The sequence below is a fragment of the Petaurus breviceps genome, unplaced genomic scaffold (assembly GCF_028583685.1).
Source record: "Petaurus breviceps papuanus isolate PSGF00001 unplaced genomic scaffold, PetGlider_PUasm1.0 38, whole genome shotgun sequence".
In the NCBI taxonomy this organism is placed as follows: Eukaryota; Metazoa; Chordata; class Mammalia; order Diprotodontia; family Petauridae; genus Petaurus; species Petaurus breviceps.
In genome coordinates, this window is record NW_027186304.1 from 77,832,193 (window position 1) to 77,846,431 (window position 14,239).

Genomic DNA, 14,239 nt, shown 5'->3' on the forward strand with positions numbered 1-14,239 from the left:
TTATGAGATTCTATTTTCTGGTTCTGTCCCTTCCCTTGGTCCCAGTAGAGAATTGAAACCAGTGACCAGATAGACAGAGAACTGCTGCATCATAATATGACAGCTCCCATCATCCGACCAAGTCAATACCAGAAGCAGGTTGACTACGGACAGCTTAGAGGTCATTCCATGCATTTGGATTCATATTGTGGTGTTTTAAAACCTGCCTAGATAGTTCCTAGGGGGTTTTGGAATCATAGGAAAATAGAATCTGAGAAAAGTTACAAGTACAAATAATAGTGTGCGATGGGAAACTATATGGGGGGAAGTCCCAGACTGGAGGTCCCCAGGCATCTAAACCCATCTTCTCTAGGAGAACCTTGGGGAAATAGGACCAGGAGGGATGGAACTATCCAGGTTCTTGGGGACTCAGCCAATAATCTATTCTTCATAAAAATCAGAGGGTCAGTGAACTAGGGACACAGCTTGTTACTGAGTAAACACACCACATTCTCACTTGTCATATACAGTACAGTTCATGGAAATTGTGTGTATGTGTAACATATATAAACATACAAAGATTTACATGTTTCATTGTATATGAATCTCAGTTGCTTTGTTAATGCTATGTATCGTACTAGGCTATGGTGGTTAACACCAGATAGAGGATTTTATTAGAATAACGATTGAATTTCACATCTACTTAGCTTGGAAACAAACAATGGAGCACCAGTATGTAGTTTCATTCACAAACTTTGAGAAATTGTAATTGCTATTGTCTCAAGATATGTATTCAGTACATCTTTCTAATAAATAGAAGTTTCTTGCTACTTTACAGAGCAGAAGGGAGACTAAGGTGGTGAGTCTGCTGAAGCATCTCCCGGATTGGCTTTTTCTTCTAGCATAGAATGACTCAGAAACTGGCCTGTAGCACCGATGTATAATCTTGATCGCATGGGCCATTTCTAAAAAAAAAAAAAAGAATATTCAAAGGAGATTCAAAATGTCACCACTTATATATTTAATTTGCTTATTGATTCCTGAAATAAACAGACCAATTCAATAGCCCAGAAAGAAAAATGTCCCATTTGGGAAACTTTCTCACCACAAATATTTATCATTTTTTTAAACTCCCCCTCACTATTTATCCCCCCTCCCCACTAAACTATATACAAATGTATCTATAGATGTGAACTGAGATGTTTTCATTTTAACCTCATTATATTTGCTATTGGTCAGCATGGTAGCATGGCTTCCTGGACGAAGAACTGGCCTTACTAGGAAGACCTCCGTTTATACCCTGCCTCTGCCTCACACTGGCTACTTTTCCATATACATTTAACACCTTAGTGCTCTAGGCAACTCTCAAAGACTATAAATTGCAGAGAAAGTGCTAACCTTCATTGGTAGGGGGACTTTCTTTATCTGAGAATTCCCTTTGCCAATGACATTACAGGTCCAGGCCCTATTCCTATATCTGGTCTAAAACTTCAGTTTAGACATTGCTTTAAAAACAACTGGGAGTGGGAATAGGAGGGGGAGAATGGCCCAGGCCTGTAATCCCTTCTACTGGGAGTATCTGAGGCTGGTGGATTACTTGAATTTGGTAGGGACAAAGGTGGTCACACTAAATCTGGCACCAATATGGTGGTCCCCCAGGAACAGGGGGACCATCAGTCTGCCTAAAGAGAGGCAAACCAGACCAGGTCAGAAACTGAGCAGGTCAAAACTTCCATGCTGATCAGCAATGAAGTCTGGCCCACAAGAGACTGTTATACTTGCAGCCAAGGTGAGAGAGAGGGATCTGATTTCAAAACAAACAACAATAATAACAACAAAACACCACCAACTTTTTTTTTTTTGCTTTTTGGAGAGGGCAGGGCAGTTGGGGTTAGGTGACTTGCCCAAGGTCACATGGCTAGTATGTCTTAAGTTTCTGAGGCCACATTTGAACTCAGGTCCTCCTGACTCCAGGGCTGGTGCTCTACTCACTTCGCCACCTATCCGTCCCCACCAACTCTTTAAGAAAAACAACAATATATGATGATGTCTACACAATGTCAAACCATTATAATGAAAAATTTAATCATCCAGATGTCTTAACTACTTGATAGAAAAAAGTAATTACTCAAGTGGTTATCAACTCAACCACAAATATTCTTCTTTCCAATTACACAGATTTTTCTATCTTTTAGCCAACTATGTCAAAACTATTTGGATATTGTTTGTAAATTGTTTCTATGTCTGTATCGGTTTCTATTAATGTTATTTTAATGTTAAATTAATTCAATAAAATAAATAAATGAATTTAATAAATTTAAAAATAAATTAAATATTAAAACTAAATCTATTAAATAATTAAATAAAAGATAATAAATGAAATTAAAAATTAATGTTATTTTAAAAATCTAGGGGAGGCTAGTGGCAAAGTGAGTCCCCAGAGTCGGGAGGACCTAGATCGGTTCTGGCCTCAGATACTTAATACCCACACAAAAAAACTGGCTGTGTAACCTTGGGCAAGTTACTTAACCCCAATTGCTTTAAAAAAAAATCTATTCAAACCACATAGTTTAACTCTCTCCATCCCAAAAAGATTTAACAATGAAATTAAAAAATAAAACAAACTTATACTACAAGGCCCCTGTGTATTATGAGGCAGCCCCTGATGGCAGCATGACCAAATAGAGGACTAAATTTAGAATCAGAAAGAACTGGATTTAAATTTTATTTCAAACACTCACTGACTGTGACTATTAGAAAGTCACTTAAATTCTCTGAGCCTTGGTTTTCTCATCTATTCAAGAGTGAGAACAATACCTGCAGCTCCTGCCTCACAGAGCTATTGTAAAACTCAGATGAATTGCAAACTTGAAAGTGCTTTGCAAATTATTTTTATTACAAGAACCATCTCGGAAGAAATATTTTGCCCATAATGTAATAGGACTTGAAATACTCTATGCCTTTAGTATCCTTAATGAATATCATCTTTGGAGAGTTTTCTATCTATGCTATTTTTTCATATGTCACCTAAAAATAGGATGCTATATGTAACAGTAATGAACTCTGAACAGAAATAAGATACTTCTGTTCTCATTAATTAATTAATGCCACAAAGTTCATACAACTATTATTTCTCCAGTTATGACACAGAACTGTGTTGTTTACATCATATAAAGGTATCCTTAATTCCCATGATTTCACGATTTAGCATGATTTTTTTTTTGCTTTTTGGAGGGCAATTGGGGTTAAGTGACTTGGCCAAAGTCACAGGGCTAGTAATTGTGTCAAGTGACTGAGGCTGGATTTGAACTCAGGTCCTCCTGATTCCAGGGCTGGTGCTCTATTCACTAAGCCACCTAGCCACCCTGATTTAACATGATTCTACTAAAATGTAAAAACGTATACAAAAACATGAAAATGACTTTGATATGTAGTTGCAAATGGTACACATTTCCAGTTACAGTCTTTATAACAGACTGTAGGAGGTATGGTGATAAAATATTTTTAGACTTTTAAGGAAGCAGCTTGAGGTAGCATATAGAATGCTGAGGACAGAGTCAGAAGGATTCCTGTTTCAAATATTTGCTAGCTGTGTGACCCTGGGAAAGTAAGACACTCACTCTCTATCAGATTCTTTTTCCTCATCAGTAAAAATTAAGATAATTATAGCATCTACCCCACAGGGCTGTTGTGAGGGTCAAATGATATAACATATGTAAAGTGTTTTGCAAACTTTAAAGTGCTATGTAAATGCTAGCTATTATTAGTATTATGTGTCTTATGAAAATCAGTCCTGTTATTTCATGGTCCCACAGCATACATCTATATCTACACCAAGGACCCCACTCTGGGGTTATCTCTAGGACACCAGTACTTGGCAATTCAATTTACCAAATATTTAAGCATAATACTTATGATGTGCTAAGCTCTAAGCTAGGGACAGGAACACACAAAAGGACAGGCCTAACATAGCACAACAGAGACTGGACATAGATGCTTAATAAGTGCCTTAAACTAGGCATCAGGAGGCCTGGATTTGGGGCCTCTATCACTCACTGGCACTTTACTTCAGGAAAGTAACTATCTCTCTCTGAGCCTCAGTCTTTTAATTTGTTTTTATGCTCTTTTGTTTTAAACAATTACATGAAAGAATAACTTTTTAATGTTCTTTCTTTTTAAATTTTGAGTTCCAAATTCTCTCTCTCTCTCCCACTCCCACCCCCCAAGATGGTAATTCAATATAGGTTATACGTGTGTAGTCATGCAGAACATATTTCCATATTAGTCATGTTGTGAAAGAAAACACAGACTTAAAATTCTAAAATAAAACAACAACCCACATACACAGAAAAAGTAATAAGTAGTATACTTCGATCTGCTTTCAGACTCCATCAGTTCTTTGTCTGGAGGTGGATAGCATTTTTCATCGTGAGCCCTTTGGAATCGTCTCGGATCATTGAGAATAGCTAAGTCATTCACAGTTGATCATTGTACAATGTCCTGGTTCTGCAAACTTCATTTTGTATCAGTTCAGATAAGTCTTTTCACAGCTTCCTCATTTGTAACATGAAGGGATTATAGGGAATAAATTTGTTGGTTTTTAAAAAATTAATAACTGTTTCAATATAATTTATCTCATTTGCAATCCTACACACTTTATTTCATGCTTTTAAAAACACTCTTCTGAAAAGGAATCCATAGGTTTCACCAAACTGCCAAAGGGGTCTGTAACACAGAAAAGCGGTGAGAAATCTTGTACTAGAGGATTTTTTTCACTCTTTTTTTTTTTCAGAGAGAGGAGGGACTCAGCAACAGGAGGAACTTTAGTTTTACTGTTATTTTCATTGACATTGTTATACTCATAGTGCCTTTGGTTTTCCTGGTTTTATTTACCTCCCTCTGTGTCAGTTCATTAAAGTCATACAAGTAAGTTCTTTGAAGGCAGATGCTGTTTTAATTTTTGCCTTAGTATTCCCAATAGGTAGGACAATGCCTAGCACACAGTAGGTTTGATTGTTTTTCTCATTCTTCATTAATGTGTATACCCACATCTGCTTCGTCATTGCCCAATGGATGGATATCTACTTTGTTTCAAACATTGCCTCCAGCTCTAGCACAATTCATATAACACTTTTTGTTCTTGCTGCTGAGTCATTTCAGTTGTATCTAATTCTCTGTAGCCACATTTGGGGTTTTCTTGGCAAGGGTACTGGAGTGGTTTGCCATTTTTAACTCCAGTCAATTTTATAGATGAGAAAAACTAGGCAAACAAGATTAAGTAGCTGCCCAGGGTCACACAACTATTGTCTGTGGTGGGATTTGAACTCAGGAAGATGATACTTCCTGATTCTAAGCCCAGTATTCTGTCCACTGGACAACCCAGCTGCCCTTCACATAGCATAGAGTAAATGCTTACTGATTGAAAACCATAGCAAAAAAAAAAAAAAACCAATCCAAAATGATAAAATATAACATCTTCTATTTGTCATTTAAAGTTCTTCATAACATTGATACCTCTCCAGTCATATTTTTACTTTTCTTTGCCCATAGTGGCAATTACCTGCTTACTTTCCTGGTATAAGACACTCCAGTTTCTGTCTTAGTACTTTTGCCTTGGCTGTTGATCATACTTGGAAAACCTTCCCTCTTTCCCTCTGTCTCTTAGCTTTCTCTGGCTTCCTTCAAGGTTCAGTTCAGATCCCACCTTCTGCAGAAGGCCTTCCCCTGTCCCTTCAACACCCCTACCCCAAAGTCTTTCCTCCTGGGATTCCCTTCTGTCTCTTCTTTACAAATCATGGACTGAGTTATCTAAAGGGCCGCTAGGTGACACAGTACATAAAGTACTGATCCTGGAGTCAGTAAGACTCATTTTCCTGAGTCCAAATCTGGCTTCAGACACTTACTAACTATGTGACCTTGAGAAAGTCACTTAACCCTGTTTGCCTCAGTTTCCTCATCTGTAAAATTATCTGGAGAAGGAAATGGTAAACCACTTCAATATATTTGCCAAGAAAACCCATACAGGGTCACAAAGAGCGGGATAGAACTGAACAGGAACAGCGAAATCTGGTTATCTACATATTGTCTCCCCCAATTAAAATGTGAGCCCTTTGAGGTCTGGGATTGTTTTCACTTTTCTTTGTAACCCCAGTGCTTAGCAAAATGACTGGTTTAATATAGCAAATGCTTAATAAATCTTTGGTTTTTTGTTTCAGCTAATTGATCGAACTGATCATGAGCCCAAAATGTGGGAACTTTAAATCAGACTTTTTTTTGTTGTTGTTAAGCAGTTGGGGTTAAGTAACTTGCCCAAGGTTACATGGCCAGTTATTTTTGTGTGGGTGTTAAGTATCTGAGGCCTGAACCGATCCTGGGTCCTCCTGACACCAGGCCGGCACTCTTATGGGCCACCTAGCCAACCCTAAATCAGACACTTCAAAGAAAATGTATTGGCTACTTTGGCTAGTCTTTGTCAACATGATGCTAAAATAACCAGTTGATTTCATTCTTCAAACGATTATTTAACATCATTTTGAGAAGCAGTAGAAGGATATGATATCATGTAAAGAAAGCTGAAGTTGGAGTCAGAACACCTGAACTGGCATTTTGTTAGCTGCAACTGACAACTACAAATCACAACTTCTGGGTGCCTTGGTTACCTCATATGTACGATGGAGATAACACTGGCATTACCTTTCTCAAGGAGTTTTTGTGAAGTTCAAATGATATAATGTAAGTAAAAGGTGTTACACATTTTAAAATTTATATACAGGTAAATGAAAGAAATGAGCACAATCTCAACAGGAATTTTTCCTGGAAAGACATATACTCTTTTGAAATACAGCAGATCTCTAATTGAATGGCAGCCTGGGATAGTGCTTCAAGGGCCAGTCTGAATCAGGGGGAACTAGGTTTAAGACCTTCTTTTGACACAAACTCTGTGGTTTGGGGATTCTGGACCTTTAACCTCTCAATGCCCCAGGCTACTTTCTCAGACCATAAAATGCAGAGTAGTTGCTGCTCTGAATTAGTAGAGGAAGTTTCCACAATTATTTCTATAATTATCCAGAACTCAACCTAAGTGTTTAAATATTTAGAAATGTTTATACCCTGCACTTTTAGATGAGCCAAATGGTTAGTTAAAAACTCCAATAAATTAATATCTTGAATTTGCCCGAAAAATTAACCTCTAGGAACATGCCTCTAGTCATAGCCTATACCTTCTACATCACATCTTGGGCATTTCTACCATGAGAATTCTAGTTTTTGTCAGTTGCAGGCTATCTCCCATAGTGGTATTCTCATAGTAGGTGCATTGAATTGAATCGATGGTTGACTAATGATGCTTATGAGACTGTCAAGAATCAAGAAAAAAAAATTTTATCTTCATCTCCCTGTTCTTATTTACTAGGGATACAAAATGACTTACCATCTTGGTTTACAGAAGAGACCTCAGTAAACCAGAAAATTCAGGTAAGCAAAATATGTCTAATCTTTACACATTCCACCTAATGACCTGAACTAAGTATTTAAGGCTATATTAAAACTCAAACTCATAGCAGTTTATTTCAAATGTATCTAATCAATTTTTTTCTGCTTAAAATCCCCATAGTGTTTGGTTGGATCCCTTCTTTGTATTACAGCTGTTGAGGTATTTGTCTCATCTTCCCAGATAGAAAAATAGCTCTTTGAGGAAACAGACATATTCATTTCTTTATTCCTGGAAGATCTAGCACACTTTAAACACCTAATAAGCCTCAACAAACATTTGTTGAATGGATGAAGCTATTGCTTCAAATCAATTGCTGTGTTGTTAATAACAAATAACTATTGCTCAGCAGTTTTCTTATGAAATAATTCAAGTGAATTTAGGGAAGAAAAAAACAACTCCATTCTGCTAGATATCAATGACTTAATGGTACAGGGCTGCAAAAATTATTTGGCATATAGATCAAAAGTGAAAACAACCTTTTTTTCTAAAATTGTAATGTGGTAGTGCATGAAGCAGCTAGGTAGAGCAGTGGGTAGAATGCCAGACCTCAGTTCAAATCTGATCTCAGACACTCACTAGCTGTGTGACCCTGGGCAAGTCATTTAATCCTGTTTGCCTCAGTTCCTTAGCAGTAAGATGAACTGGAGGAGGAAATGGCAAACCGCTCTAGTATCTTTGCCAAGAAAGTCCCAAAAGGGATCAAGAAGAGTCAGACATGACTTAAATGACTCAGCAACAAAAATAACAAAGGGTAGTGCATGCACGTGAAATCATTATTGCATGAAGGCAAGGAGACAACCAACTTCATCAAAAAAAGCATTGATTTGCTAAGTTTTTCTATTGTGCTATGTATTGCCTATAAAAATACAAAAAATGAGACAATCTCTGCTCTCAAGGACCTAACATTTTATTGTTGAAGATGGTCAGTCTATGCATAAGTATATAAGAAAAAGATCTTTTGAGAGGCAGCTTGGAGGTGACAAAGTGGAAAGTACAGAATCTGGAGTTGAGACATGAATTAGATTTCCAGCTCGGACACTAGCTTTGTCACTCTGGGAGTCATTTAAGTTTTCTTTCTTTAGTTTTCTCATCTGTAAAATGGAGATAACACAGGGTTATCCAAAAATCTTAGTGCAGTTTTTAGATATTGGAGTTTAACAACTGCACTAAGATTTTTGGGACAGGCAGTTTCTGGTTCTGATTCTGTGTAACCATTGCAAATCACTTCACTTCTCAGTATCCCAGACATCTCTCTTAAATTTTGTATTACAGATGAGTTGAAGATTTCTGCAAGTGGAAGAAAGTTTTCACAGCAATGAAATCACAAGTTTAGACCACATTACTTCCTACCTCACGGGATTGTACTGAGGAAAGCATTGGATAAATGTTTGCTATTACAGTGAATTATATTGTGCACAGGGATATGCTTAATGGATAGTTTTTATTATTATTTAAATATGCTTGATATTAAAATAAACTTTGCTTTAGACTATACAGTAAATGCCACTTTAATACATCTAATAATAATATGGTTGAGTAATGATTTAATGTATATGGAAGCAGTACAATGTAATATCATAATCCCATTATGAATAACTTAATGACTTTTAAATTTGTACTCTCATAGAATGCTTGTGCCTGAGCTCCCTTTCCCTCTCCCTTTAAACAAACCCAGGTTTCTATACTTAAAAACAAAAATGGCTTGAGTTTATCAGTCTCTTGCATTCCATTTGTATAATGCCCCTTTGTCAAAACTTACAATATTATGAGGTCACTGGTCCTATTGGTGGCTCTCCTCTGTAGCATAATGTAATGATTATTAAAAGTTCAGTTATTACTTATTTCTGGTTGGACACTGACAGTGGATTTGGTGTTAAACTGACCACAGAGAAAGATCAAGTTCCTGTTCACTGATTCTAAAATCTCATTACGAATCATTTATTGGTCCCCTTCTCCCTCTGCACATTGAATCCAATACCAAATTGAAAATTACAGAATATTTTAAACTATTTACTTTAGCTGTTTTACTAAAAAAAAAAAAGAATTTGAAAGAGGAAAAGTGAAATTTTAAAAATTAAACTTTGGAAAACCTATGAAGAAGACATATTCTTGACAAATACCTATATAAAGGCTCTAATACATATGTATATATATTTACATATATATCAATAGGAGAAAGAGTAGGATTCAGTGTCTAAATAAAATGAGTTGGTAATATTTTACTGAAAAGCTGTGGCCTTTTTTGGATATGTAATTATGGTAACTAGAGAATTATTTTGACTCACTTTACAAAGGAATGCAATTGTGCTATAGAATAATTGTGTTATAGAAAGTTTAGAACTGCAAAAAAAAAAGGGGGTGGGGACTGGTCCCATGTGTTACACTGATGTCACAAATAAATATCACAGTTCTTCCAAGTCATTCACTCAAGTTTCTCCTGACTTGATAGGCATACGAATGTTCTGGTGTAAACCACTTTTTCAGCTTTTACTATACTTGCTGCTTCATACTTTATGAAAATATCTTTTTTTTAACCCATAGAGCTTTTGGGGGAAAAAATGAAAATGACAGTATATGAATTTTTCTAAAATGTTTTATCAGAAAAAGTCAGATAATTTGTATTTTTTTTTAAAGACGGTGGAACATCTGGAGGACTTCTCTGTTTATAGCCACTGCAGCATCTGCATCTTGGGTAGACTGTCTTGTCCTTTAGCATTCCTGGTACTGTAGCATCATCAGCATTGTTGACTGATGAAGGACTGGAGGTCCCTACTTTAAATGATACTTTGAAAGATGTGTGACAGTTGAAGAATGGCTGAATAATCTGTGGTATATGAATATTATGGAATGCTATTTTGTTATAAGAAATAAGGAAACATAATTTCAAAGAGACATGGGAAGACTTATCTGAATTGATGCAAGGCGAAATAACTCGAACCTTAAGAACAATTTATATCAGCTGTACTTAAACTTTTTGGCCCAAGACCCCTTTACACTCTTAAAAATTATGGAGGATTCCAAAGAATTTTTGTTTGTGTGGGCTACATCTAGTGAAACTTACTTTATTATAAATTAAAACATCTTCCCATTAATATGATATTTTTTACCTCAGGGGACCCCTTGAGAGAGGACAATTAGGGGGGCCCTGGATCAAACTCTGAGAACAATCGATTTACACTATAATCTTATTATAAATATATAAATATAATATATATCTATATTATAAAAACACAATTTTGAAGATTTTAATAAACTGATGAACAATGAAATGAGCAGAAACAAGAGAACAATTTGTGTAACATTGCACAAACAAAACAAAAACTTTGAAAGCTGTAAAATTTATAATCAATATAATGACAATCTATGATTTCATTTTCTAGATGATGAAACCTGCTCAGAGGGTGATATTTTTCATGCAGAATGAGACATAGGTGTGTATTTGTATAGAGTCAATGATGGAATTTGTTTTTGCTTAATTATATTTGCTACAAGGAATTTGTTTTCCTTTTCTATATTTTAATGAGGTAGGATGTGGGCTCCCTCCAATTGACAAAACTTTTTTAAAAAGACAGGGAAATGCTACATCTGTGGAATGTTACTGTGCCCTTCCTGATAAGGTCTCAACTCCTCACCCTTAAATGACTGACAATTTTTCACACAGGGGTGTTTTTATCTGTCCTTGCCACTTTCCTAATTTGTGACAGGGGTCGGTCGCCTGAAATACTAAATGTTAAATGAATCGTATGCTTTCTGGTTTCTAAAGTGTTACACTAGATAAAGGGAATTTTCACGGGTAGCTAGGATTTTGCGAACAGTATTTCATGTAACTAATGGGAAATTTAAAAGCTTCGAGGACATGCTCATCAAAAGCACTCCGGAAATGCCATAATGCAAATAATGTGATGCGTAAAAACAAAAACAAAACAAAAGCGGAGGTTAGAAACCTCTAACAAATTCACTTGCGGGTAGCCGCCTTAGTATATTAGAAACCAATGTCATCTAAAAAGAAATCGAAATCAAAAATGGAAGAATAGCTGAAAAACATGTGTTATTAGTCTCTTTCAACACCAATCTCTTCGAGGCAGGCAGTGCCCAAGTGCACTTTCCTTAATAAAACGAAAACAAACAAAACCCCTACTAAGTGACGGAACAGGAAGGGGTGGTGAGACAAAGGACAGCATAGAGAGTCCCTCCTGGGCAGTGGGAAGAGATCTTTGAAGAAACTGGAGGTGTTTGAACACAAAAACTTAGGTTCAAATAGCAGATCTTAGGGAGCACCCAGTCCAACCCTCTAATTTTACAGAGGAAGAAACTGAAGCCCAGAGACCTAAGACCACACAGCTCCTATGTAGCGGATGCCTCTCTGTATTCGAGCCCTTCCCCCATCGAGATGCTCAAATTCATTACAGTACTTCATAGAGCGAACCATGTAACAACCTATTCTGTACCACAGCAGCCACAGCAGGTTCCTTGCTTGGGGACAGCTAGGAGCTGCCCATAAAGAGGTTTACATGTGACCAAAAGGAGGGGAGGGTACCCAGGATCTGAAGGAGGGAGGTCCCCAGGCTCTGAAAATACAGAAAGTATATATCAAAGAAGCCTGGCAAACCTAATGCTTTAATTTTTCCTCCTTTCAAAAGCCCTAATATGATCGATTACAGTTAAATGTTTCATCCCCCTTGCAAGACTGAGACCAAGATCTAAGAGGAATATCTTATCTAAACTTGCATCTTCTCCAGCGCAGGGCACGGAGCTATGAACTCATAAGCTGCTTTGGACGAGACTGGTTGCCAGGCCTTGGGATGGAACCCTGGGGCTTCGGGAGCCTACCTTGACCGGATGCAAGTAGCCGTCGCCTCGCAGAGCGCCCAGCCGTGGGTCTGAGGGCGCGTCCTCCTCGTCCTGAAGGCTACGGGTGAGGTGGGCGATATAGGTGGTGGCCAGCAGCAGCACGTCGAGCTTGGAGAGCTTGGTGTCTGGAGGCACAGAGGGCAGGGTCCTCTGAAGCTCCAGGAAGGCGTGCCGCAAAGTCTGCACCCGGCTACGCTCCCGGGCAGCGTTCGCCGCCGCTGGCCTCCCGCTCCCTGCCCGGGGCCCCGGCCCGGGCGCGGCCGGAGAACTGCCTATGTCCCGGGCGGTGGCCGGGGTGGGGAGCGGCGGATCAGGCTCGGGGCTGGAGTTGGACTGGCTGCTTCCAGAACCGCTGCTGCTGCAGGCCATGGGCGTCTTCTCAGACCCTGAGCCACTTAAACCACCTGCAAACTGTAACCTGCGACCAAACAGAAACAGCAGTGAGCTCCGCTTGGGGCCAGTGACCCTCTCTGCCTATCCGCAGCCAGGGGAGCACGAGCTGAGGTGTCAGCTGGACCGGAAGGGAGACAGGCTAGTGGAGATCTCCTTCCATAGATGGGCACCCATCTATTCCCCGACCTCTCGAGAACTAGCTAAATAGTTAATACTAGGCCCCTTCCCGGCGTGCACAGTTCTGGCTTCTGACTTAGCCAGAAGTTTCTGCATTTGTCAATTTCCTGGTAACCCAGGTCCCACCTTGTACCCGAAAAACACAACTCTTAAATAAGCCTGGGGCATCCAGAGAAAAGCCGAATTGCAAAGTCATTCTAGCCAGGCACTGGAAAACCACCCGACATCTCAGGTTGTACTTTTCCCAATGGTTGTTGTCCTTCCAATCAAAGAGGACCAAAATGACATGAAGATGTCGGGGTCAGTGTATAGTGAGTCCATCTGTGACTCATCAAACCAGTACGATCTAGGAAGGCTCTACCACAGGTTGGGCACAAATCATCAGTATGAACATTTGGTCAGGAGAAGTCACTAAATTTGCTCATAGTGTACGTTGCAGCGAAGCTTTCAAAAGATAAATTTAGACAATTTTAATGAGAATTGTTTTTTCGGATCTTTTGCCAAGAGATAAACTTCTGGTGAAATGGTTAAAGAGTCTTAAGCTTTCCTCTCCCTCCCGGGGTAAAAGTGGTCAGCAGATTGGCTCTGCAACGGTCATTGAACTTTTCCTCTCCTTTACCTGAGATAAGGAACTCAGAGGTGTACCCGCAGAGGAAAAAAAATACTACTGGACACCTAACTCCAGGTTCTGAATAGCTGTACTTGGTTACATGCTTTAAGTGGAGGGATGGAAGTTGTTCCCATAACGGCGTGCCATAAAGGAACTGACTAGAGGCATAGTTACGGAGTCCCCTGCCTGCTACTATGCTCACCTAATTTGACTCAGTCTCATGCCACTGACACATACATAATCAATAATCGTCCCTGATAGTGAACGTAGCCCGGTCACTGCAGGTACCATCGGACTTTATAATCTTAAGTAACATTTTCGAAGCTACCTTTTCATTTCATTCTGTTCACTCCTTCCTACCTCCTACAGCTGCTGGCTGATTTACTTTAGCTCCTTTCAGGGGTGGGGGAACCTGCGACCTCGAGGCCACAAGTAGCCCTCTAAGTCCTCAAGTACTGCCCTTCGATTCCAAACTTCACAGAACAAAATTTCCCCACTCCTACGACCAAACGATTCCACCCAGTTGAAAAAAGTACTTCCGAATTTATCGGAGTGTTTCCAAAACTCTTTCTTACCCTCTGCCTGATATGTCCCTCTGATTATGCCCATTTATTATAGATGCGCAAACTCTGAGAGATGTAAAATAATTCCCTCGCGTTCGCATTTACAGCTAGCAAGAGACAGATCTGATTTGAAAACTAGTTTGCCTCACCTCAGGTCCCTGCTCTCTCTCTCCC

General features: G+C 38.8%; 1 protein-coding gene across 1 annotated transcript; it reads right to left on the minus strand.

Annotated features, from left to right (window-relative positions):
* Nucleotides 1-764: 764 nt before the first annotated feature.
* TCF24 (transcription factor 24) lies at nucleotides 765-12,855 on the minus strand. The gene is made up of 2 exons (XM_069099521.1): nucleotides 12,302-12,855; nucleotides 765-944 (listed from the first exon to the last, which is right to left on the minus strand). The coding sequence occupies exons 1-2, from the start codon at nucleotides 12,689-12,691 to the stop codon at nucleotides 831-833; spliced, it is 504 nt and encodes a 167-aa protein (XP_068955622.1). The 5' UTR covers nucleotides 12,692-12,855; the 3' UTR covers nucleotides 765-830.
* Between the last annotated feature and the right edge of the window lie 1,384 nt (nucleotides 12,856-14,239).